General features: G+C 36.7%; 1 protein-coding gene across 6 annotated transcripts in view; it reads left to right on the top strand.

The window, feature by feature from the left end:
* Positions 1–23,598, top strand: part of ARMC3 (armadillo repeat containing 3) — a 104,106-nt gene that overhangs the window by 19,878 nt on the left and 60,630 nt on the right. For 5 of the 6 annotated variants that reach the window (XM_033100504.1, XM_033100503.1, XM_033100502.1 and 2 more), the window contains 5 exons: positions 2,037–2,162; positions 7,124–7,192; positions 7,430–7,605; positions 10,496–10,690; positions 17,980–18,163. In XM_033100504.1, coding sequence (XP_032956395.1) covers positions 2,135–2,162; positions 7,124–7,192; positions 7,430–7,605; positions 10,496–10,690; positions 17,980–18,163 — 652 coding nt within the window. In that variant the 5' untranslated portion in view covers positions 2,037–2,134. The other variant, XM_033100505.1, reaches the window with a different exon arrangement.

Raw genomic sequence — 23,598 nt, forward strand, 5'->3', positions numbered from 1 at the left:
ATGAATATGAAGAAAACTACACCGAGGAACATCATAATCAAATTGCCTGAAACCAGTGATAAAAAGAAAAATCTTAAAAATAGCCAGAAATAAAACGTTACCTTTAGTAGAACAATGATAAGAATGACAACAGATTTATCAAAACAAATGATGCAGGCAAGAAGTCAGTGGAGTAACATCTTCAAAGCACTAAAAGAAAAAGAAAAACTTTCAACCTAGAAAAATGGAAACCTAGCAAAAATATTTTTCAAAAATATGTCTTTTTCAGACATTTGAAAACTGAAGCAGTTCATTGCAAGCAGACGCACACCGCTAATTATGGTACAGTAGGTAGTTCAGGCAAAAGAAACATGATGCCAGATGGAAATAGGGATCTACACAAAAGAATAAAGATAGAATACTAGAAGTGGTAACATATAAGCTTCCTTCTTATTATTTAAATCCACTTAAAAAGCAAATTAGTCATTTTCAAAGAAAAATAATAATCATGTATTTGCAGTCTGAAACATATGTATAAGTAAGATATATGACAGCAACAGCACCAAGACAGAAGGGGGAAATGGAAGCATACTATAATAAGGTTCTTATGCTATAAGTGAAATGGTATACGACCACTTGAAAGTAGACCGTGCTCAGTTAAGGATGTATACTGCAGACCTTAATACAACCAATAAAATAACAAAATGAAGAACATCAAATAATCCAACAAAGGAAAAATATCCAGTTTACACAAAGAAGGCAAAAATAAAGAAAAAGGAAACAAAGAATAATGGGACATATAAAAAACAAACGACAGGATGGTAGATTTAAACCTAATCACATCGATAATCATATTAAATGTAAATGGTCTAAGTACCCCAATTAGTAGTGATAAAGTGTTATATTAGATAAAAAGCTAGACCAAACTACATGCCACCATCAAGTAGTACACTTAGAATAGAATGACACAAATTACTTGAAAGTAGAAAAATGAAAAAAAAAATCCTATGATAGCACTAATCAAAAGAAAGATGGATTGGCTATATTAATATCAGAAAAGTGGAGAAAATAATAGTACCAAAGATAAAGAAAGTCAGTTTATAATGATAAAAGGATCAACTAACCAAGACGCTATGAAAAATCCTAAACAGTTATATACTAAATGTCAGACCTTCAAAATACATAAAGCTAAAAATGCAAGGAAAAATAGATATCCACAATTACAGCTGAGGATTTTGATACCCTCCCCCTCAATAAGTGAAAGAACAAGTAAATAGTAAATCTGTAAGGGTCAAAAAGATTTGAACAGCAATGTAAATTAATTTAACCTAATTGATATTTATAGAACACTCCAAAAACAGAAGAATATACATTCTTTTCAAAGGCATAGACAACATTTTTCAAAATAGACCATATTCCTGGGCCATAAAACAAGCCTTAATAAATTTAGAAGAATTCCAGTGACACAAAATATATGTCATACCACAATAGGAGTAAATTAAAAATTAATAACAGAAAACTGTGGACCATTATTAAATAGAAAGTAAATAACACACTCCTATCTATGCATGTTAATTAATTTCATGATTAATTATGTTAATTATGTCATTACATGCCTGGCACTGTGCTTGGCACTGAGGATATGAGAGAATAGCACAAAAAGATTGCCTGTCCTCATGGCAAATTAAGTTACAGCAGAGTAGGCAAACAATGCACAGAGGTGGGTAAGCGGTATGAAAAAAATAACGCAGGATAAAGAAAGCTAAGCAAGACTTGGATGTGGTGACCACATTAGACAGAGTGGTCAGGAGAACCCTCAGGAAGTGCAAGAAGAGCAAAGTGAATGACAAGAGGAAGCCAGCTTTGTAAACATGGCGGGGGTGGGGAGCAGCAAACGTCCAGGATGCTATGCTCTGAAATTTATTCTGAAAGAAATACGTGTGGAAGCAAAGAGAAATGTGAAAGGCAGATGGCAAATAAGAAATTGGAATGACACAGAAAAGTTGAAGTGAGATTGATGGTATCCATGCATGATTTTATTTCATCTGTGATGTCAGGTGAGGAAAATAAAGCAAGCCTCCTTGAACTTGGAGCTGTGGAACCTGTAACTAAACTGCTCACCCATGAAGACAAAACTGTAAGAAGAAATGCTACTATGATATTTGGAATCCTGTCTTCTAATAGTAAGTATCAACTTTTAAAACTAATCAAATAATCTCATGTAATGCCTTATCTTTCTTTTACATTTAATGTTAATGGATTTGTTTTAATGTTATTTAAACCGACTTTAATGTTAATGAAAAAGTCAAGTCATACAACCAGTGTATGATTTCATATTTTAAGGGATTTTTTAAAATATAAAAATATGTACAAAATCTCTCAAAGTTGGTGATGTAGTATGTTCCAATCTTAAGAGTTAGGAGAGCAATCATTGTCTCAACATCAAAATAGTTTTTCTCTTGAGTTAGTATAATGTAATTTTCCTGCCTATACGTAAGTAACACTTCATATGTATTTCATCGTAAAGGAAGCCAGGGTAAAGAGTTTAGATACATTTATTTTTTGAAGCTGCAAGCTATATTTTGCCAAAAATAAATTTAGACACATATTTACTCCTTAAATGAGACCTATTACTTGTTTGAATATTTTCATATATCCAATAGGGTGGAATAATAATATTAGTTAAAATTGGCTGTTATGTCTATTAAAATACCAGTTTGAACAAAACCATGCCAATAAAGGATGTGTTTTCCATTTGTAAGTCACTTTAATGCGTTAATGGTAGGTTTTTGAGTTAGCCGACAAAAACTTTGTAATTTATAATAAAAAATTGTATTCTTGGTGGAGACTGAATTCTAAGATGAAACTCCAGCTGCTAGAAATAAACATGTCTGTATCATGGTACGTGGCTAAAATCATCAGACTTTCTCCCTTTACCACCGTCTCAGCACAACAACAGGCACAGATTCCTCCCCCAGGGTTGCCTCGCCTTCACCTCTCTTTCCCTGGACCCTGTGTGAGGCAGTGGGGTCTCCTTACTCCGTGGTTTCCAGCAGGGACTGGGGCTTTAGTGTCTTCGGAGACAGGAGTGGAGGATGCGAAGGCTGAGGCACTTCCGGCATCTGTGCCAGGACCAGCTCAGCCGCAGAGACCGCTCGGACAGCACTTGCAGTGTCAGGGAAGATGGGACTCTGTCAGGGTTGTCCGTGGAAAGGGTTCTGGTGGCAACTGCAGGAGCCCTCACGGTGGCTGTGCTGTAATGCGGGGGCCCTGGGACTATTTCTGTGGATGGCAGCGAGATGAGGACAGTTGTGACGGAGTGGTGGTTCCACAGTCTGCATTATGGTAACATTAGTGAACACCTACATAGCACTCAGGGTGTGCCAGGCACTGTTCTACACGCTGTTCGTGTATGAAATCATTTAATGTGGTTGGTGCTGTTATTATTTCCTTTACAGATGAGGCAGCTGAAACACAGAGACATTACATAAGGTAGTAATCACTTGTGTTGTGGGGCCTTCATAACTGTATCTCAGGGGTTGCCTGTATACGAACTCTGATGTATTACTGAATGTGCTGTATTGAATGTGTTTATAACCAAAAAAGGGGAAATTAAACATTTTCTTATGTTTTATTCTGTTTACACACTACAGAATTTGAGAACCAAAGGTGTTTTATAACCCCTCTTTCACAACTTCTCATTTTAAAAATAGGAAACATCCCTAAAGGATTAGGCTTCTTGCCCAAAATCATGCAGGTGATTCACAACAGAACTGAGATTAGAGCTAGAATTGGAACTTCACTGTCCGACTTACAGTTTAGTAGACTTTCTATTCACCAAATCTTTTAGGATTCTGAACATTAAAGTGTGTCTAAGTCAGGTTCTTCTAAATGATTTTGGGGGAGAATGCATCTCATGTGGAAAGGAGAGTTATTTTTCCTCATGTGGAAAGGAGAGTTAATTTCCCATTTACACTTACATTTTCTAATTTAATGTCTAGGTTTCTATGACTTTTGTTCTGTTTATTTTAGTTCTTAATTTCTATTATTCATTTTATTTCGTATTATCATCTAGCAGTACGTGTGGAGTTTATAATCGTTGACCTATATAACCTCCAAATAGTTTGCAAAATTCTTCTGAGCGGGTTTATAAATTGAATTTTATGAGTTTCTAAAAGAGTCTGTGGCCCCAACATATTAAGAATCACTGTTCCATTTGGATGCTAAATGAGATGGCTCTCTTAGACCTGTCACACCACACTGTAAGCTGGCCAGCTGGGCTGGGCTGTGACTAGTGCTAGGACCAGTGCAATCTGCAACTGCAAAGCTTAGCAATGGAAAGAATATGGCTGCCTCTGAGGTCTCCACTGAGTGCTTGAGTCTCAGGCATGCTGAGTGAACTTCTGAGAGCTTTCTTTTGATTCCATGAAGTGGGTGGAAAAAAACCAAACCATTACTGGAATTAACTGAACTTATTTTCTGTTTGAACTATCTGATGACATGGATAAAACACATGGCATCCTCCAATGCTTGCGAAGTTCTTTTTTTGTTAAAAGAACCAACCCATTAATAGCTATTGCTTCACTTTTCACACATGTCCATGGAAACTTGGAACAAAAAATGAGCAACTAGTCATTTGATCTAAATGAAAAATCATGTTTCCAAAATAATCTATAAATAAATGCATCTCTGAAGCTGCACAGTTAAATTGTCATCTTTGGGCAATCTCAAAATAACTGCTGCTTCTTCAGAAATTTGTATCTTCATATGGTTTTCATGCACTTGATAATATCATTACATTCATAGTGGATGAACCAACAGGATGTTCCAAGAGAATGCCGGGTGTTGAAAAATTGCTCTGAGAGCCATCTTTCCCTTTTGCAGTTGCAAACAAATTATTACTGCTGCTTCTTCCTTTTTTTTTTTTTCTGGAGTTGTTGAACTATGGGCCTGTGCTAAGCCTACATCATTCAAGACAGGCACTTAAATTACTTTGTTAAAGCTTTTTATCAAAATGGAGCTACTGTCTTCTTTGACCTGCCAGTTTGTATTTAGTTCAACAAAGCCATATAACAGACACTTATTTAATGACGTCAGTTAAAGAGAGAGTTCATTACGATACTTGTGAGAAGTAAGTAGCCTTCGAAGCCCAGACTTTACATTACTTAAGGCAATCTGAATTGCATATCATTGTAGAAAAAGGTTGATGTAAAAACTATGCAAGGTCAAGAATAAATTAGATGGTCAAAAGTATACAACCAAAAAATCGTGAATAAGTATGCAATGAACACAGGTACTCCAGGAAGTTAGGTGCTGGCAGTTCTGAAACAACCGAACATTGTAGGTGTCACACTATTTCACTAGAACATGTCCATGTGGCCCAACCATAGGCTGGCATTTCTATTCATTTGCCATATCTGAGAGTGTTCTCTGTTGAGAAAGGAGACAGAGATCAATATTGTGTTTAAAGTGGTGGAAGTAGCAGCTTATCCATCATTTCCGCTGATTTAACCTCAAAAGAACAAAGATTCTTTGAACAATCTGGTGTCAAAAAGCACAATAACAAATGATCAACAGTGGCACCAATTTGTAAGAGCTGCCAGTGTTAGTGAGTCATCCACTGAGCCATAAGGAAATGCTTTAGTGGGTAGCACGCCTCGATCTGTTGTGGAAAGGATTTGGGCTAAACCCATATCCAGAAGGGAATTTCATGGCACAGAGAATCCTCTGTGAAAACTTTTGACTTATTTGAGCAGACCAGGGCATGGTGTCACATACAGATGCAGCAAGGTGGCCTCTCCCTGGGGGAGCAGATCTTTCCTGCAGAGAAGTAAGAGGGGCAGAAGAGTACACAGAGCATGAATTTTCTTGATTTAGAGTCAGTGTTGCTGCAGAAGCTTTGAAGTATATGGAAAGTTACTCTGTATACTAAATGGAGAATGCACTTAGAGATCAATAAGCCCAGGAATATTTTCCTTCAAGCATGTAGAAAGAGGAGACTTTGGTATGGCTTTCCAAGCAATACACACTGGACTCATGAGAGTGAGAAGACACTACCAACACACTCTTCCAGAGGGTGCACATCTGAACAGTTCACCAGAACACTCAGAAGGATCTAAGTATTATTTCAAGGCTATGATTTCTTAACCTGTGGAGATGATGTATTTTTTAAAATGAGTTTCAACTGTAAAATGATGTCCTCCACCATGGGACATAACACTTCCCAGAAGCTCAATTATTCTTTTGTACGTCAAGCCTATTCACACTCATATAGCTGCTATAATTTTGCTGACCCTCGTTTAGCCATTTTAAACAGACACAGGTTGACAAACAGCCACATCCCTGAATCCCACAGGAAAAGGTGTCCAGTATAAGGCAAGAACATCCAGCGATTAATGAGGAAGAATTCATCCAGCAACTTCTGCTTCGGCTGCTGCAAAATGAACTTTTTAAAAAATTCTGGTAATGCTGATTTGGGATTACAGACAAAGACAATTGACCAAGAAGAGAAATTGCAAAACTAAAGCAGCAGCTCTGCTTTATTTCTCAGAAGCAGGGAGTTAGGCTGGCAAAGAGGAAGCGCGGTCATACCTGTCTAGCCTTAATTAGGCTCATATAAATAATACAAAAATGAACTTTAAAAAAAATCGATATACTTATCTCTAAGCATTTTTGGTAATAAAATGGAAGGTAAACAAGATGTATTAATCCAAAAAAGGCTGAGGATAATTCTTTTTTGTGTTCGGTATTGTAAGTTTTATTAAAATGCAAAAATACCTTCCCATCAAAACAACCACAAAAATTAATTACTATTACATAATAAACAAGTGCAGGGCACAGTAACTCAACTTTACTGATATGTGTTCTAGGCACATTTTGCACTTTCATGGTTACTTTTTCTAATGTTTTGGAAGGTAGCATAATAGCTCAGTGACCAAGGAGCAGAGTCTAGAGTCTGTCTGGAATCAAGGGCTTGGGCGTGAAACCTGGTCCCACCATTCACTTGCTGTGTGGTTTTGAGCCTCAATTTCCTTATCTGTAAAATAAAATAACAATAGAACCTATTTCATAAGGGACTATTCAGTAGATACTGCCACTATTATTATTACTGACAAATGTTAATATTCTGTTTCTTGTTTTGTAGATGATGTTAAAAAGTTGTTAAGAGAGTTAGATGTCATGAATTCTGTTATTGCTCTGCTCGCTCCAGAAGGTAACTTGGCATCCACGATGCATTTCCGAAGTGACACTGCTTTATTTTTCACATTTGATTATACTGCTTATTGAAAATAGTTTATGAAATACCAATTGTGAATTGTCATTAAAATCTCTCAAACCAAGATAAGCTCCACCAAGGTAAGATTTGTGGAGCCTGGTTTTCAAAACATGCTGTAAAGTAATGATTGAGTAGGCATTTAGCATACTTGTGTTATTTACTTTTGATATGCAGAAGAAGTAGTTATCCACGAGTTTGCTAGTCTTTGCCTAGCAAACATGTCTGCGGAGTACACCAGCAAAGTGCAAATATTTGAACACGGTGGATTAGAGCCTCTCATCCGACTGCTGAGCAGCCCAGACCCTGACGTGAAGAAGAATTCTATTGAGTGCATTTACAACTTGGTCCAGGTAAAATTAATTTCTAAAAACCTATTTTGACCAAAGCTGATTACAGAGTTTCTTTTCCCATAAAAAATAGGGAAAAAGCTTAAAATGCACCAGTTTTAATTCAGCGGTTCTTCTTGGTACTATTTAGTAGTTGTCATTCAGAGAAAACGTAATGGAAATTTAGTGTAGATTCTTTTCAGTTTTCACATTTTATAAGTAATTGTCTCCCATGAAAGGGCATTTTAGAAATGTATTTAAAATTTAAAAGAATGGAATGGTTTACAAATTAAGGCAGGAGTATGCTAGGTAAAATGCATTTCTTCAGAAACAGAAAATCTAATATTCATGTTGAACTAGGTTAGACCTGGGCAGTTACCAAACAGTCTAGTATTGGTGATCTAAGCACATTGGATGTAATATAGGCCCAAGTCAGTGTACCAAGATTTTGGATTAAGCTTATTTATTGGTAAAAACCTACTGAGTTGAGTATGCTGAACAGCACTCATTGTTCACAATCTCAAGATGGTACTTGTCTGTGCTGCTTTCCTTTGTGATGGAAAGACACTGCCCCCCTTCTCCTCCACCACTTGTCCTGTCCCCTGCCCCCCACCAGCACCCCACCTCACAACACGACATTCACACTCTCACACCCACAGCAGGTCAGCTCCCTGACATTGGGGACACGCTTCTCTGCTCCTTTTTCTGCTCAGGTTTTTGAGCAGTTTCCAAGCATGTTTGGTCAGCTTTAGATCGACTGAAAATACAAAAACACCAATTTCAGTAGCCAGCAGTAAAGTGAAAGGACGAGATAGTGAAGCCAAGGGAGGGTTCATTGAGAGGCCAAGTATCTAGACAAATCCTACAGAAAAACGGAAACAAATGGGCTCATGCCGAAGGCAGCAAAAGCATACATTCCTGGCCTGAGTCCTTGCCCCTTGGCACTGGGGCATGTTACCCTCACTCTCCCCAAAAGAGACATCCTGAAGGGGAGGCTCGGCTTTGTCTCCCTTCCGATGCCTTAAGGCTTTCCCTCATCCAGTGGGTCTAGATAATCCCGCAAATGTGTTTGTTTTCCATCCCAAGACTCCTTATAGCTCTATTTCCCTATATTTTTAATCAAATGGAAACAAAAAGACTCACCTCCACTATTATTCATAATAGAAGTGCTAGTTAATAATACTGTATTAAGGGGGAAAGTGAGGGGATTAGAAAGCACAGTCAGTAACCACAAGAGTGCCACGGGGATACGAAAGTCAATTTGGGGAATGTAATCAATAATGTTGTAAAGATTTTGTAGGGTATCCGATGGACACTTGTCTCATTAGGGAGACCACCTCAGGGATGATGTAGATGCCTGACCACTGCACTGTACACCTGAAGCTGAAGCTGAACAATAATGAATGTCAACTACAATTTTATATATACATATACGTATATACACATACATATGTGTGTATATACGTATATGTATATATATGTATAGTTACAAGAAGCAGAGTACATCATTAGGAATAGAGACAGTGGAAATGTAATGGCTGTGTGCGATGTCAGAGGGGTAGTGGATAGGGAGAGGGGGATGTCACTGTGTGAGGGATATAAATGATAAATGTCTAACTATTACATTGTTTTGTGCACCTGAAACTGATAGAAAAAAATCAAATTCAAAGTTCAACTTCAAAAATAAAAAGAAATAATAATACTATATTAATTTCCTAGAACCGCTGTAACAAAGTACCACAAACCAGTGGCTTCAAACAACAGGAATTTATTCCCTCAAAGTTCTGGAGGCTGGCAGTCTAAAGTCACAGTGTCAGCAGGGCCATGTTCCCTCTGCGACTTTGAGTAGAATCTTTTCTGGCCTCTGCTCACTTCCTGCGGTGGGCGTAGAGCCTTGGTTTGCAGCTGCAGCACTGCAATCTCTCCCACTGTCATTTCTCTCTCCTATTTTTATAAAGACATCACTCTTATAAGGACACCATTAAGTACCCATCCTACTCTACTATGACCTTAACTTAATTATATCTGCAATATAAAGTCACATTTTGAGGTCCTGAAGATCATGACTTCAACATATATTTGGGGGAGGGATTCAATTCAACCCAAAAAAAACAGCCACCTACAATTTTTATGTTGGAAGGAGTATTAGAGGGCAGTTGAAGAATGGATAGAAGGAAAGCTAAGCTATAGGTGGGGCCTTTTCTACCGTTAATACTATTTTCATTTAAAACGTCATGGTGTAGCAGTTATAGTTTGGGGGATTTTCATGGCTTTTTGCCTTTGTTTTCTCCATTTCTCAGCCCAACCAACTCCTTCCTTCCCAGCTCACACACACAGAATTACAGACATACAATGCAGAGTAACTTGTCTAGACTCCAATGACCGCTTGGTATTGTAAATGTCTTAAATAAAGATCATGGTCTGAACTAAACTGGATGTAAATTTGCATGCACAGGGCCACCAATGGCACTGTGTGCATACAAGCATTTCATACACAATCCATTTGAATAAAGATAATAAGGAATTGATGCCATCATTTCATTTCATCAAATACTATTTAAAACAGGATATAGAATGTGAAAAGAATTTCATTATGCATAGATTTTTTTTGTAACACTGTTTATAGTAATAGGAATTTGCTGTATAATAAAAAAACAATAGATATGGGGAAAATTGTAGATCAGGTCTATTTCCTGTTATTGACAATGTCTGCAGAGTTAAAATGAATATTTTGGTGCTGCAAATTGAGGGTTTGCTTATTTGTGTTTGTATGTTATTTTGGAAGGGAATCTGGAATACAAGATTTGAAAATTATAATTTATAATGTTCTTTGTTAGGAACTAGAATCTCTCCATTCTTGAGACTGTATTTTGCTTTAAAAATTACTTATTTGATTATTTATATTTCATGGCAGGATTTTCAGTGTCGAGCTACATTTCCAGAACTAAATGCAATCCCTTCTATATTAGAGCTCTTGAAGTCAGAATATCCAATTATTCAATTGTTGGCTCTCAAAACCTTAGGTGTTATTGCAAATGATAAGGAGTCACGAGCAATGCTAAGAGACAATCAAGGGATGGACCACCTTATTAAGATCCTGGAAACTAAGGTATTTATAACGTTCTTTCAATTGTCTACAACAAAATCTCTCTCTCCTAAATGTTGTTATAAAATACAAATTGTGGAGTATTGTTTGAAAACGAAATTTTATTATATTTAAGCATGGTACTAAGTATAATGGACTACTTTGCTTCTCGCTACCTAGTTTATCAGCATGATTAAATGAGACTAATGATGAAGGCCATTATAAAACAATTTTTAAAATATTATGGGAGGTTTCTTAAAATATTAAAAATAGAACTACCATATGATTCAGTAATTCCACTTCTGGGTATCTACCTGGAGGAAACAAAAACACTAATTTGAAAAGATATATGCAATCCCACGTTCATTGCAGCATTATTTACAATGGCATCAATTACAAGATATGGAAACAACCTAAATGTCCATAGATGGATACATACACACATGGAATATTATTCAGCCATAAAAAAGAATGAAATCTTGCCATTTGTAACAATGTGGATGCACACCAAGGATGTTATACTAAATGAAATAAGTCAGACAGAGAAAGACAAATACCAGTGATCTCGTTTATATGTGAAATCTCAACAAAAACAAAAAAACAAGATCATAGATACAGAGAACAGACTAATGGTTACCAGAGGCAGGGGTTGGGTGTGGGCGAAATGGGTGAAGGGGGTCAAAAGGTATAAACCTCCAGTTATAAAATAACTCCTGGGAATGTAATATACAGCATGGTGACTATAGTTAATACTGTATTGCCTATTTGAAAGTGGTTAAGAGAACAGATTTTAAAAATTATCATCATAAGAAAAAAATTGTACTATGTATGGTGAGTAGACTTATTGTGGTGATCATTTTGTAATATATACAAATATTGAATCATTATGTTGTATACTTGAAACTAATATGATGTTATATGTAAATTATACCTCAATTAAAATCTTCGGGTTTAGAAGATTTTTTTTAAATTGTTTATGATCATCATGACTTCCTGAAATGCCTAGAATTAGTCTTTTAACCTTTGTCTGTCATACTTTGCTCTAGGGTAACGCAAAAAGAGTAATTTACCCCACATTATGGAGGGTAATCTGCTTTACTCAGTCTACTGATTTAGATATTAATTTCATGTAAAAAATTAAATTTTTTAGATCTAGAATAATCCAAGTATCTGGACACCATGGTCTAGCCAAGTTTAAACATCAAAATTAACCATCACAAGGCCATCCCTTGTCAGTTTGGCACCCATACACAGCTCCTTAAATCATACTTAATTTCCAAATAAAGACAATAACAAGGTCATATTTCTGCCTAACACGATACAACTATCCTGTGTACAACTGAAAATGCACTGACTCTTCCCCCAGAAGAGGATGTAAAGTCCTTGGATAATGTTTACTCTTGTCCTTGATATCTTGTAACTTAAATGCTATGATGTAAAATTAACACTTAAATATTAGTTTATAAGTCAATACATCTTATGTTATGTAAGGGGATAAAAGAGGGAAGAAAACAAAGATGTTTCATATACACATACATATTCATAACAAAATAAGAAATCCTCATTATAATTACAGCCTCTTTTCTGTAACTGGTCACATGGTCATAGGCGTATTTACAACTGCCTTATCCCACTACCCATTCCATATCCCTTTGCCCTCAGCAGATGCCCCTGCTCATCTTGGTTCTTTGCCTGGTGGAGTGACACATCATCATTCCTGAGGGGTCTAGGCCATTAGTAGTCCTGCCTGGATTGGATCGTTGTAGTTTTCCATCGACTTTCATCTTAAGGCATGTAATACTAGGAGACACCTTAAGGGATCTGCTGTATTCCAGATATGCTCTTCCTAACCTCTGTTGTGGAGCAGCAGTCTGATTTCCCCTTGGTGGACAGGATCAATCACCCAGCCAGCACAGTAACTCCTTTCTTTGCCTGCTGATTTAGAGGCATGAGGAGCCCAAAGTGGCCAGGTGGCCGTCTTAATGGAATCACTCTTGTGTCTCCTCGGGGAAGCATTCCTTTGGAACTAAAACCTCTAGATTAGCAGAGCATAAGGCCAAGGAGACAGGAAGCAAAAATTTTGCTAGGGGGTCACTAGAGGTAATAATGAGAGGTGCCACTCCCATTTCCACCTCTTGATTCCTGGGCCCATGAACTCCAGCAATGGGAGAAGCAGCGCCATATATTGGACACTGATTCAGAACCTATTCTGGAAAACTTTGAACTATACTGAAGCCTCCTAGAGAAACTTGTCCCCAGGTCTACGAGGTATTGCCACCTAGCTGGCCCTGTAACTGAGTCTTTAAAAGGCCATTCTATCAAGCCATCTGCTTTAGGATGGTGGGAACCAGGGTAAGACCAGTGAATTCCATGACCACGGGCCCAGTGTCACACTTCTTTTGCTGCGGAGTGAGCTCCTTGACCAGAAGCGATGCTGTGTGAAATACCATGACGGTGGTGCATCCTTGCTGTGTCTCTCTCACTTTAAGGGTTTCTACCTTAAATTTCTAGCTGTTCAGGTAAGGCTGCAGTTTTCCACTTCTATGGGGATTTGGGAGATTCTTTAGGGAAGAAAGCCACCCACTCACAATACTTTCCTTATCAGTTGGAGATTTTAAGGATTATACTTCTGCTTCTGTCTGCTTTTTCAAAAAGTATTTTCTTCATAACTACAAAGAAAAAAATGGCAATAACTATGTACCTATCAATAATCAGTTTAAATGTAAATGGATTAAATGCTCTAATCAAAAGATATAGGGTGGCTGAGTGGATAAGAAAGCAAGACCGTTGTATATTCTGTATACAAGAGACTCACGTAGATCAAAATACACACACAGGCTGAAAGTGAAGGGTTGGAATAAGATATATCACGTAAATGGAAATGAGAAAAAAGCTGGAGATGCAATACTTATATCTGACAAAATAGACTTTAAAATGAAAAATATATTAAAAGATAAAGATGGGCACTACATAATAATAAAGGGATCAATCCAACAAGAGAACATAATCCTAGTAATCATTTATGCACCCAACAAAGGAGCACCTAAATAAATAAAACAGATATTGACTGACATAAAGACAGAGATCAACAGTAACACTGTCATAGTAGGGGACTTCAACACACCTCTGACAACAAGGGACAGGTCTTCCAGACAGAAAATCAATATGGAAACAATGGCCTTAAATGACACATTGGACCAGTTGGATTTAATCGATATTTTCAGAGCATTTCACCCCAAAGATGCAGAATACATGTTCTTCTCAAGTGCACATGGAACATTTTCCAAGACAGACCACATTTTAGGCCACAAAACAAGTCTTGATAAATTTAAGAAAATTGAAATCATACCAAATGTCTTCTCTGACCACAGTGCTATGAAATGAGAAATCCAACTACAGGAAAAAAACAGGAAGACACACAAATTCATGGAGGCTGAATAACATGTTACTAAATAATAAATGGGTCAACCATGAGGTGAAGGAAGAAATCAAAAGATATCTCAAGACAAATAAAAATGAAAATATAATGACCCCAAATCTATGAGATGCAGAGAAAGTCGTCCTAAGAGGGAAATTCATAGCACTGCAGGCCTACCTAAAGAAACAAGAAAAGTCACTAATCAACTGTTTATCTTCACACTTAAGGGATCTGGGAAAAGAACAGCAAAATAAGCCCAAAGGGAGTACAAGGAAGGCGATAATAAAGATCAGAGCGGAAATAAATGAAATAGAAACCAGAAAAACAATACAACAATACAAAAGACCAATGAATCCAAGAGTTGGTTTTTAGAGAAGATAAACAAAATCAATTCATCAAAAAAAAAGAGAGAGAACCCAAATTAATAAAATCAGAAATGAAAGAGGAGAAGTAATAACAGACACCACAGAACTACAAAAAGTTTTAAGAAATTACTATGAGCAACTATATACTAACGAATTTGACAATCTGGAAGAAACGGACAATTTTCTAAAAGCATACAACCTTCCAAAGCTAACTCAAAAAGAAATAGAAAACCTGAATAGACTGATTACCACTAGGGAAATTGAATCAGTAATCAACAAGCTCCCAACGAACAAAAGCCTTGGACCTGATGACTTTACAGGTGAATTTTACAAAGTATTCAAAAAAGAATTATCACCTATTCTCCTCAAGCTCTTCCAAAAAATCCAGAAGGAGGGAAGGCTCCCAAACACTTTTTACAAGGCCACTATCACTCTGATCCCAAAATCAGACAAAGACATTACAAAAAAAGAAAACTACAGGCCAATATCCCTAATGAACATAGATGCAAAAATCCTCAACAAAATATTAGTGAACAGAATTCAGCAATGCATTAAAAAGATCATAGACCACGATCAAGTGGGATTCATTCCTGGTATGCAAGGATGGTTCAACATCTGCAAATCAATTATTGTGATACACCACATTAACAAAATGAAAAATAAAAATCATATGATCATATAAATAGATGCAGAAAAAGCATTTGAAAAAATCCAGCAGCCATTTATGATAAAAATTCTTAAGAAGGTGGGAATAGAGGGACCGTATCTCAACATAATAAAGGCCATATATGATAAACCCACAGCTAACATCATACTCAATGGGGAAAAGCTAAAACCATTCCTCTTAAGATCAGGAACTAGGCAAAGATGCCCACTTTCTCCATTTCTATTCAACATAGTGCTGGAAGTTCTAGCCACAGCAATCAGACAAGAAAAAGCAATAAAAGGCATCCAAATTGGTAAGGAGAAAGTAAAATTGTCATTACATGCAGATGACATGATACTATATATAGAAAACCCTAAAGACTCCACCAAAAACTATTAGAACTGATAAATTAATTTAGTAAAGTAGCAGGATACAAAATTAATATTCAGAAATCAGTTGCATTTGTATATACCAATAATAAAATGTCAAGAGGAGAAAATAAGAAAACAATCTCATTTGCAATTGCTTCATAGACTATAAAATACCTGGGAATAAATTTAACCAAAGAAGTAAAAGATCTGTACTCAGAAAATTATAAGACACTGAAGAGAGCAATTAAAGAAGATACAAATAGATGGAAACACACACCATGCTCATTGATAGGAAGAATCAATATAGTTAAAATGTCCATACTGCCTAAGGCAATATACAGATTCAATACAATTCTTATCAAACTACCAAGGACATTTTTCACAGAAATAGAATATACAATCCTAAAATTTATATGGAACCATAAAAGACCCCGGATAGCCTCAGCAATCTTGAGAAATAAAAACAAAGTGGGAGGTATAACGATACCTCACATCAAATTATATTATAAGGCTACAGTAATCAAAACAGCGTGGTACTGGCATAAAAACAGACACATAGATCAATGGAACAGAATAGAGAGCCCAGAAATAAATCCATGCCTATATGGTCATTTAATCTACGACAGTGGAAGCAAGAACTTACAGTAGGGTAAAGACAGTCTATTCAATAAATGGTACTGGGAAACCTGGACAGACACATGCAAAATAATGAAGCTTGAGCACCTCCTTACACCATATACAAGAATAAATTCAAAATGTATTAAAAACTTAAATGTAAGATCTGAAAACATAAAACTCCTAGAAGAAAATATAGGAAGAAACTTTACAGACATTACCCAGAGTAAGATTTTTACTGATATATCCCTTTGGGCAAGGGAAGTAAGAGAAAAAATAAACATGTGGGATTACATCAAACTAAAAAGTTTTTTCACAGCAAAGGAAACCATCAAGAAAACAGAAAGGGATCCTACTGAATGGGAAAAGATATTTGCCAATGATATATCCGATAAGGGGTTAATATCCAAAATTTATTAAAAAAACTCACTGAACTCACCTCCAAAAAACAAACAACCCAATTAAAAAATGGGCAGAGGACATGAAAAGACATTTTCTAAAGAGGACATACAGATGGCAAACAGACATATGAAAAAATGGTCAACCTCACTAATCTTTACAGAAATGCAAATAAAAACCAAAATGAGATACCACCTCACCCAAGTCAAAATGGTTATCGTCAATAAATCAACAAACAACAAGTGCTGGAGAGGATGTGGAGAAAAGGGAACCCTTGTGCACTCTTGGTGGGATTGCAGATTGGTGCAGCCACTATGGAAAACAGTATGGAGGTATCTCAAAACTCTGAAAATGGAACTACCTTATGATCCAGCAATTCCACTCCTAGGTAGCTATCCAGAGAAATCCAAAACTCTAATTTGAAAAATTTATGCATCCCGATGTTTAATGCAGTACTATACACAATAGCCAAGACATGGAAACAACCGAAATGCCCATCAGTAGACGACTGGATTAAGAAATTGTGGTACATTTACACAATGGAATATTATGCAGCCATAAAGAATAATGAAATCTTACCATTTGCAACAATATGGATGGACCTAGAGAACATGCTAAGTGAAATAAGTCAGACAGAAAGACAAACACCATATGATCTCACTTATATGTGGAATCTAAAGAAAAGAATAAATGAATGAACTAAGCAGAAACAGTCTCAGAGACATAGAGGAAAAACTGAGGGTTGCTAGATGGGGTGGGGTGGGGATAAGCGGGAAGGTGAGGGGATTAGAAAACACAATCAGTAACCACAAGATTGCACAGGGATAGGAAAGTAAATTTGGGGAATGTAATCAATAATGTTGTAAAGATTTTGTAAGGTATCCAATAGACACTTGTCCCATTAGGGAGACCACTTCAGGGATGATGTAGATGCCTGATCACTGCGCTGTACACCTGAAGAGGAAGCTGAACAATAATGAATGTCAACTACAATTTTATATGTATATATAGTTACAAGAAGTGGAGTACAGCATTAGGAATAGAAACAGTGGAAATGTAATGGCTCAGTGCGATGTCAGAGGGGTAGGAGATTGGGGGAGGGGAGTTATCACTTTGTGAGGGATATAAATGATAAACGTCTATTACATTGTTTTGTGCACCTGAAACTAATAAAAACAAATATTTTCTTCAGAGCTTAAAATTGTTGGTGGTGGAAGGTTGTATGAGCACCTTCACGTGGATACCATTACTGAAAGTTTCCAGTAATTATTTTTATCTATAAAACACTTTGGTGTAGGGGGAATGAGAAAAGATGGGGCAAATGGTTAGGGAGAGTGATGTTATGGTAATAAATAGACCTGTTTCCTTGAGCCTCTGTCCCAACAAAATTAATTACATTATGTTCTGACTGACCTTAGTCCCTCTTATAGTAAATTTTGGAAAGTATACATTTTTTTTTTAGTACAACTTTCTAAAGTTGTATTTGCTTTTATTGTTAGGAATTGAATGACCTGCATATAGAAGTGCTTTCAGTGGTAGCCAATTGCCTTGAAGATATGGATACGGTGGTGCTGATTCAGCAGACAGGAGGTCTTAAGAAGCTCCTGACATTTGCAGAAAACTCTACAATTCCTGATATTCAGAAGAATGCAGCAAAAGCAATTACTATAGCAGCTTATAATCGTATGTCTCATTTTATATTAACTATACATCCATATTCCCTCTTGTATTTTTTATTTTGATTAGTAGTACTAACAGACACTAGAGTATTTGCTTTTTAAATGACCACTTGAGAATAGTGCTATACATACTATTTAAGGCCAAAATTAACCTCAATGACAGCGAGTTCAAGTAGGGTTTGCTTTGTTAAGGATATAATAAACTCAATATGATTTAATTGTGATCCTATCTTTTTTAAACGATTCAATCCTAAATTAAGTTTTAAGCCTTTATTTCTCTTAATTTTGGATTTATGCAGAATGTAGGCAATGCTTGCGATCCATAAAACAGTGTTTCAATAAATCCATTTGGAACGATGTCTATACAGTAATTTCAAGTTTGAGCTGGAGTCAGCGTCATGTTATAGAGTTGTGAAAAATAGTATGCTCGTACTATACACACAATACAATGTTCATCTCAGTGGCAAGCTATGTTGACATAAATCTGTAAAATATGAGAGATTAATTATATCACAAGCACCAAAGATGAAATTATGGTTTTAATTTATGTATATTTGGAGTGTTTTACTTAGCAAATGATGTGACTTTATTTTCCCCCATCCACATCACTCCTCACGTAAATGATGACAACTTTGACTAGTTTAAGTGATTTATACTCTAAACATATGTACTCATATTTGTATATATGTCTATGTGTATGTTACAGGAAACATTTCCTTTTCAACCCATATTGAACCCATATCTCAAGGCAAAGTTTCAATACACGAAGCCAAATTTCATTGTCCAGTACCTGGTAGATATAGAGTGGTCTTGTGAGTTATATTACATGTGCCAAATCTAAAGACAGGCTGTAAAATTAACGTTCTTAATATTGGCAAAAGTAGGTTGATTCAGCGTTCTGTAAAACTAGACCATATCATATCTGGGCAGTTCTTTTTCTATCTATCCCTGGCCTTCTTCACTACTTGAGACCCAAAGAGATAGAGCAGTGGGAAGATAGGGACATTCTCACATCTAAGACTTTTGCATACATCAACTTCTTTTCGGATTAATGAAGTCTAGCCATTGGAAGATTGTTCCAGCCCCTCGTAAGTCTCATGAGTTTACCACCCATCATATGATGCAGTAGTGGAAATAGCACTGCAGGGAGAGTTCCTCACATTCTAGTTCTACCTCTAGTCCCATTACTGGCACTGCACTGACCTAAGTGTGTGACTATAAATAAGTGAACTATTGTGGCGTGCCAGCCGCCACAAATCGAACAGTACCTGAATGGGGGAGTGGGAATGAAAAAAGACACTCACACAAATGATGATGCGATCGATCGGTCTCCAGTGATGCTGAAGCACCGGGTTTACTTTCCTTCACCAATTTATATCATCTGTGTACGTGCAGCTTAACAATCACGAGTGTGCATTACCTCACTGAGAGTAAATTTTTAACTTCTACATAGAAACTACAAAATCACTGAAACTTCCCCAAAGTCATTATCTCATGACAAAGCCCACCAATTATCCTGATAATCATCAGTCCTCTGTGTCCGGGAACCGGCCACTCCTATCCCATACCTCAGCAGCTTGTAAGCACCCTCCAGGCGCAGGCAAAGACAATGCCTTAGGAGCAAAAGCAGGTTAATCATAAACCGAGCCAGTCTGCAAAGCCCAGAGTTACAAGAAACCTTGGTTTCCCACAAACTACAGAGTCTCTGGATCTATTTATTAATGATTTATTGAACCACCCACTTGGTGTCAATAAACCAAGAACAGGCAAGTAAACAGGCAATCACAATGCAGTGTTAAATGTGCTTGATGATGGAAAAACAGGGTCACCCAGGAGGGTCACCTAATGCAGACTTGGATCAGGTAAGTCCTCCTGAAACAGGAAGGACCTAGCCAGGCTAGGACCCAGAGGAAATAATAGAAGTTGGCTGGTCAAAGACAGTCCTGGTGGGATGGGGGAGTATCAGCAGTGCTCTAAGGGGAAGGAACAGTGTTGATACAGGCCAGGGAGGGAGAGAGCATGGTGAGTTCCAGAACTGAAGGTTTTCAGAATGCTCACTGAGTAGAATGCAGAAGAAAACTGAGAGTGAAGTGTGTAGAAGTGATGAGGAGCCAAATGTTAATGGGCGTTCTAAGCCAAGTTAAGGATTTTGAATTTTACTTTGATGGTGACTAAGAGCCTTGAGTTGACGTATAGAGGGGAGGGTACATTACACATTTTCACTTTTTAAAGAAAGAGCACTCTTTCTTTCTGCAAAGTGGAGAAGACGTTGGAAGTATGCAGGACCGGACAGAAGGGGGTTGCTGGGGTGTTCTAGATGACAGGTGAAGGGGTCTTGAAACAAAGATGTGGTGGTCGGGATGGACTCAAGGGCATTTACAAGGAGAACCACCAGCACAGCGCTTGCACGTTGGGAAGGTCCATCACTGTGGAATGACTCCGTGGGCTGGGGGAGGAAGAGCTGATGTCAAGGATGAGGCCAGCTGTCCGGCTTGGACAGCTGGGAGTACAATGATGCCACTTACAGAAACGGGGACCTCAAGAAGAGGAGCAGGTTTTGACTGAAGGAAATGAAATGAGTTTTAGTTTTTAAATGGTGGTAAAATACACATTATAGAAAATTTACCATCTTAACCATTTAAGTAACCGATAAGTGAATTCACTTAACCATTAAGTAAATTCACCTTGTTGTGCTCTCATCGCCACCATTCATCCACAGAACTCGTCATCTCGCAAAAGTGACATTCTGTACCCATTAAGCACTAAGTCCCCGGTCCACTCTCCCTGCATTCCTTGGCAACCACCATTCTTTCTGCAACTCTGATTCTGATTATTCTAGGTACGTATGTAAGTGGAATTACACAATAATTGTCCTTCTGTGACCGGCTTATTTCATTTAGCATGATGTCCGTAAGGTTTATCCATGTTGTGTCAGCATTTCCTTCCTTTTTAAGACTGAATACTATTCTATTGAATATATAGACCATATTTTGTTGATCCATTCATCCACTGATGGACATCTGGTTGCTTCCACCTTCAGGCTATGTGAGTAATGCTGCTAGGAACAAGGATGGACAAATATCTCTTTAAGTACCTGCTTTCAATTCTTTGGGGTAGATACCCAGAAGTGGAATTCCTGGATCATATGGCAATTCTCTGTTTAATATTTTGAGGAATTGCCATAATGTTTTCCAAAGTGGCTACCCCATGTTATATTCCCATCAGCAGGGCACTTGGGTTCCAATTTCTCCTCTTCCCGCTACACTCACTATTTTTCATTTTGTACATCCTCATGGGTGTGAGGTGTTATCTCACTGTGTTTTGATTTGCATTTCCCGAATGAGTAGTGATGTTAAGCATCTTCTTCATGTGTTTATTGGCCAGCTGTATGTCTTCTTTGGAGAAATGTCTATTCAAATCCTTTGCCCATTATTTTAACCAGATTGTTTATTTTTTGTTGTTGTTGAATTGAGGAGTTCTTCATATATTCCGGATACTAACTCCTTACTAGATAATGATCTGCAAATCGTTTCTGCCCTTCTGTGGGTTGCCCTTTCACTCTAGTGTGTCCTTTGATGCACAGTTTTTAATATCGATGTTGTCCGATTTATCTATGTTTTTCCTTTTTTGCCTGTGCTTTGGGTACCAAATCCAATAAATCATTACTGACATTAAATCCAATGTCATGAAGCTCTTCCCCTATGTTTTCTTCCAATAGTGTTACAGTTTGGAAGAAACTGTACATTTAGGTCTTACATTTAGCTCTTTGATCTATTTTGAATTGTTTTTGTATATGGTGTAAGGTAAGTGTCTAACTTCATTCTTTTGCACGGAAATACCCAGTGCTCCCAGCACCATTTGTTGAAATCCATCCTTTATTTGTAACACAAAGAATTTTGACCAGATAGTATCTAAGTCCCATCTGGCACTTAATGTTTTATGAATCTACTTCCATATAGTTCTAAAATGACTACATTCCAGTTCCAAATTGTATTTCCTCGCCCTTTATTTTAGAATCTAATGACTAAATCTGTATTTATTTAATCTATACCCTTTGTGATTTTTTTTTCACATTCCCTCAACCATCAGTTTTTCAGACTGAAGAATCCTTATCTTATCTAGTCTCTCCCCATAAATCACATCCTCAGGCTATCCTGTAATCATTCTCTTACTTTTCTGGACTTTCTGTTGTTCATGATACCCTCCTTGAAATGTGGTGATAAGTATGAACAGCATTTTAAAAACATGCACCATCATTTTATGAGTTATTTTCATATTCAGTCTTATGAATCTAGTGTTTTAGTCAGCCTTTTGACCATGTCAGCACATTGGGCTAATCCTTTGAGGATTAGTGAACCCCAGATCCCATTTCTCAGTCAGGACCAGAGCTAAAGTTCTTTGATTTTAAATACTAACATTTTTTATTTATAGTTTAAAAATGCAAAATTTGCTTCAAGGATAATATTGCATTTTCACTGATCAATGTATACAGTGTTCTATGAAGTCTTGAAAAGGTATACTCCTTGCTTACTACTTAACAAATATTTAGAAAATTTAGTTCAACTTTCTAAATTATATTGTACAGTTCTTTTTGTCTTTATTTTTAATTTACTTTGATCTGTCACAGATGAAGAGTGGTATGTTAAGTTTTCCACTACGTTATTTGTTTATTTTTCTCTTGTAATTTTATTTTAACTAATTCTGATTTATTTAATACTGTTTTATCTCCACTACTGATTTTTTTAAAAAAACTTCACTTACTGCTTATCAACTTTAAATTCTAATTTAATATTAAGATTGCCATGTGTTACCAAACATGGTCTTGGCAAAAAACAGCTCTGTAAACTCCTGATGGTTAATTAAAGAGATAAATGAAGAAATTACTTTCAGAAGTACAGCTAGGTTTAAGGGAGCAAACAAAGGATGGTGAGGTCCCTACGAATTAGCAAAATTGAGAAATCTTCACTACCACTAGATCCAAACACAGGGTGATGAAACATTGTTAGATTTATTTTTACAACTATTTTATTTGGCCTTATTTATGACATCATGTTTTATGCTTTCTGTTTTTTCTATGCTATCTCCTTTGTTTTCTTTCTTTCTCTTTTTCTTTCTTTCTTGTTTGTTACATAAATTATTAAAAAATAAATGGTTATTTTAAAGAGAAAGTTATGATATTTTACTTCCATAATTCTTCCCTTTCCTGATATTTATAAGTTTCATAGAGGGCTATAGATTCTCCTCACTAAAATCTATATAAACCTCTTTTTTAAGAATTACTTTGCCATTACATTCAATTTCATCCACACTTACCATTTAGAGTTATTTACATATCAGATCTGTTTCAGTGTACATTATAAATTTGTCACAATAAAACATACCCATTCTTAAGATTTCATTTTGATTCATCTCTCAATTAATCAGAGTATATTTATTCAG

This window comes from Rhinolophus ferrumequinum (genome assembly GCF_004115265.2).
Source record: "Rhinolophus ferrumequinum isolate MPI-CBG mRhiFer1 chromosome 5 unlocalized genomic scaffold, mRhiFer1_v1.p scaffold_110_arrow_ctg1, whole genome shotgun sequence".
NCBI classification, from domain to species: Eukaryota; Metazoa; Chordata; class Mammalia; order Chiroptera; family Rhinolophidae; genus Rhinolophus; species Rhinolophus ferrumequinum.